Source organism: Charadrius vociferus, unplaced genomic scaffold (genome assembly GCF_000708025.1).
Source record: "Charadrius vociferus isolate BGI_N301 unplaced genomic scaffold, ASM70802v2 scaffold529, whole genome shotgun sequence".
NCBI classification, from domain to species: Eukaryota; Metazoa; Chordata; class Aves; order Charadriiformes; family Charadriidae; genus Charadrius; species Charadrius vociferus.
The window spans coordinates 1,190,833-1,192,070 of record NW_009650172.1 but is presented as its reverse complement, the minus strand read 5'-3'; the positions used below and the strand labels follow the sequence as shown (position 1 = coordinate 1,192,070).

Genomic DNA, 1,238 nt, shown 5'->3' with positions numbered 1-1,238 from the left:
CCCCTGTCCCCATGTGTCCCTCTGTCCCACAGGGGTGGGGACATGATGGGGTGAGCCTGGGGATAGGGAGGGTGACAGGGTACAGGATGGGGCTGTTCCTCTTTGCCTGGGCAGGACAGGAGGGCACCTGTAAACGGTCCCCTCGACGTGGCAATAAATAACTTTGGCTTTCATTTTGGTCACTGCAGAAGGGTTTGGGTGAATTTCTTTGAGAAGGGGTCAAAAGTATAAAAAAAAAAAAAAAAAAAAAGCAATGAAGGACTGGAGGGGGATAGAATAAGAAATTAACTTTTCCTCCCCAAAATCTGGTTTCAGCGGAAACCAGCCACATCTGGAGGCTGGGACAGCCTGGGAGAGGGTGCCCGGCTGTGACACCCACCCGGTGCTGCCCACCCCGGGAAAGCAGAGCTGCGGTGACACCCTGGGGTGACACCCCGGCGCTGGGGACAGGGGGGCTCGCAGGGGACCACCGAGCCCGTCCCCATCCTGGCTATGTGGCATGGGGCCGGCTGGCGGGCAGGGGCGGCGGAGGGAGGGGGCAGTGCTGGGGGTTGGCTCCCCCTCCTGCCCCCCCCAACTGCTGCCTGCTCTGCCTGCTCTGCCTGCTCTGCCTGCTGACCAGGCAGTCCTGCCCCGAAAGGTTAGGGTGGTAAAAATAGAGCGGGGCCATGGGATGGCGGGCAGGCGGGAGGCACCTGACCCCACCGGCACGCCGAGGCTCCGCCAGGGAGTGGGGACACCGTTTTTGGAGGGTGACCACAGCCCGGAGGGTCGGTTGGGATGTTTCCCATGGAAGGGGTCAGCGGGTGGATTGGTGGGGCTGGGGAGAGGGTTGGCTGGTCTAGGAGGGGCAGGGGGCCCCCGAGGGCAGCCCCCCTGGCTTTAGGCGCAGGCTGCCGGTCCAGCCCCGGGGGCAGAGGTTGAAGCTGTGGATGCCCGGGCTCTTGGCCCCCGAGTCTTCGGAGTCGAGGGAGACGTCCGAGTCCGTCGGGGACCGGGAGGTGCAACGCTTGGCCGGGGACCGACCACCCACCACGGGGGATGGCAGGGGACTCCTGGGGCTGGGGGACAGCCCGGGGATGGAGCAGGAGGATGCGCCGGGTGGCAGCAGGAGCCGGCGACCCTCTGCCCAGGCGGCTCGGGGCATCCCGGGGGAGGCACAAAATTGGGGGCCGTCTGCCCGGGGCGATCGCAGGGGGCTTTTGTGGGTGGGCGAGGGGCTGCCCAGGCTGCCCAGC

The 1,238-nt window shown here is 65.8% G+C and overlaps 1 protein-coding gene across 1 annotated transcript in view; it reads right to left on the bottom strand.

The window, feature by feature from the left end:
• Nucleotides 1–841: 841 nt before the first annotated feature.
• SYNPO (synaptopodin) overlaps nucleotides 842–1,238 on the bottom strand; it is a 13,485-nt gene continuing 13,088 nt past the window's right edge. The window contains exon 8 of the mRNA XM_009892630.1: nucleotides 842–1,061. Coding sequence (XP_009890932.1) covers nucleotides 842–1,061 — 220 coding nt within the window. The remainder of the gene's footprint in view (nucleotides 1,062–1,238) is intronic.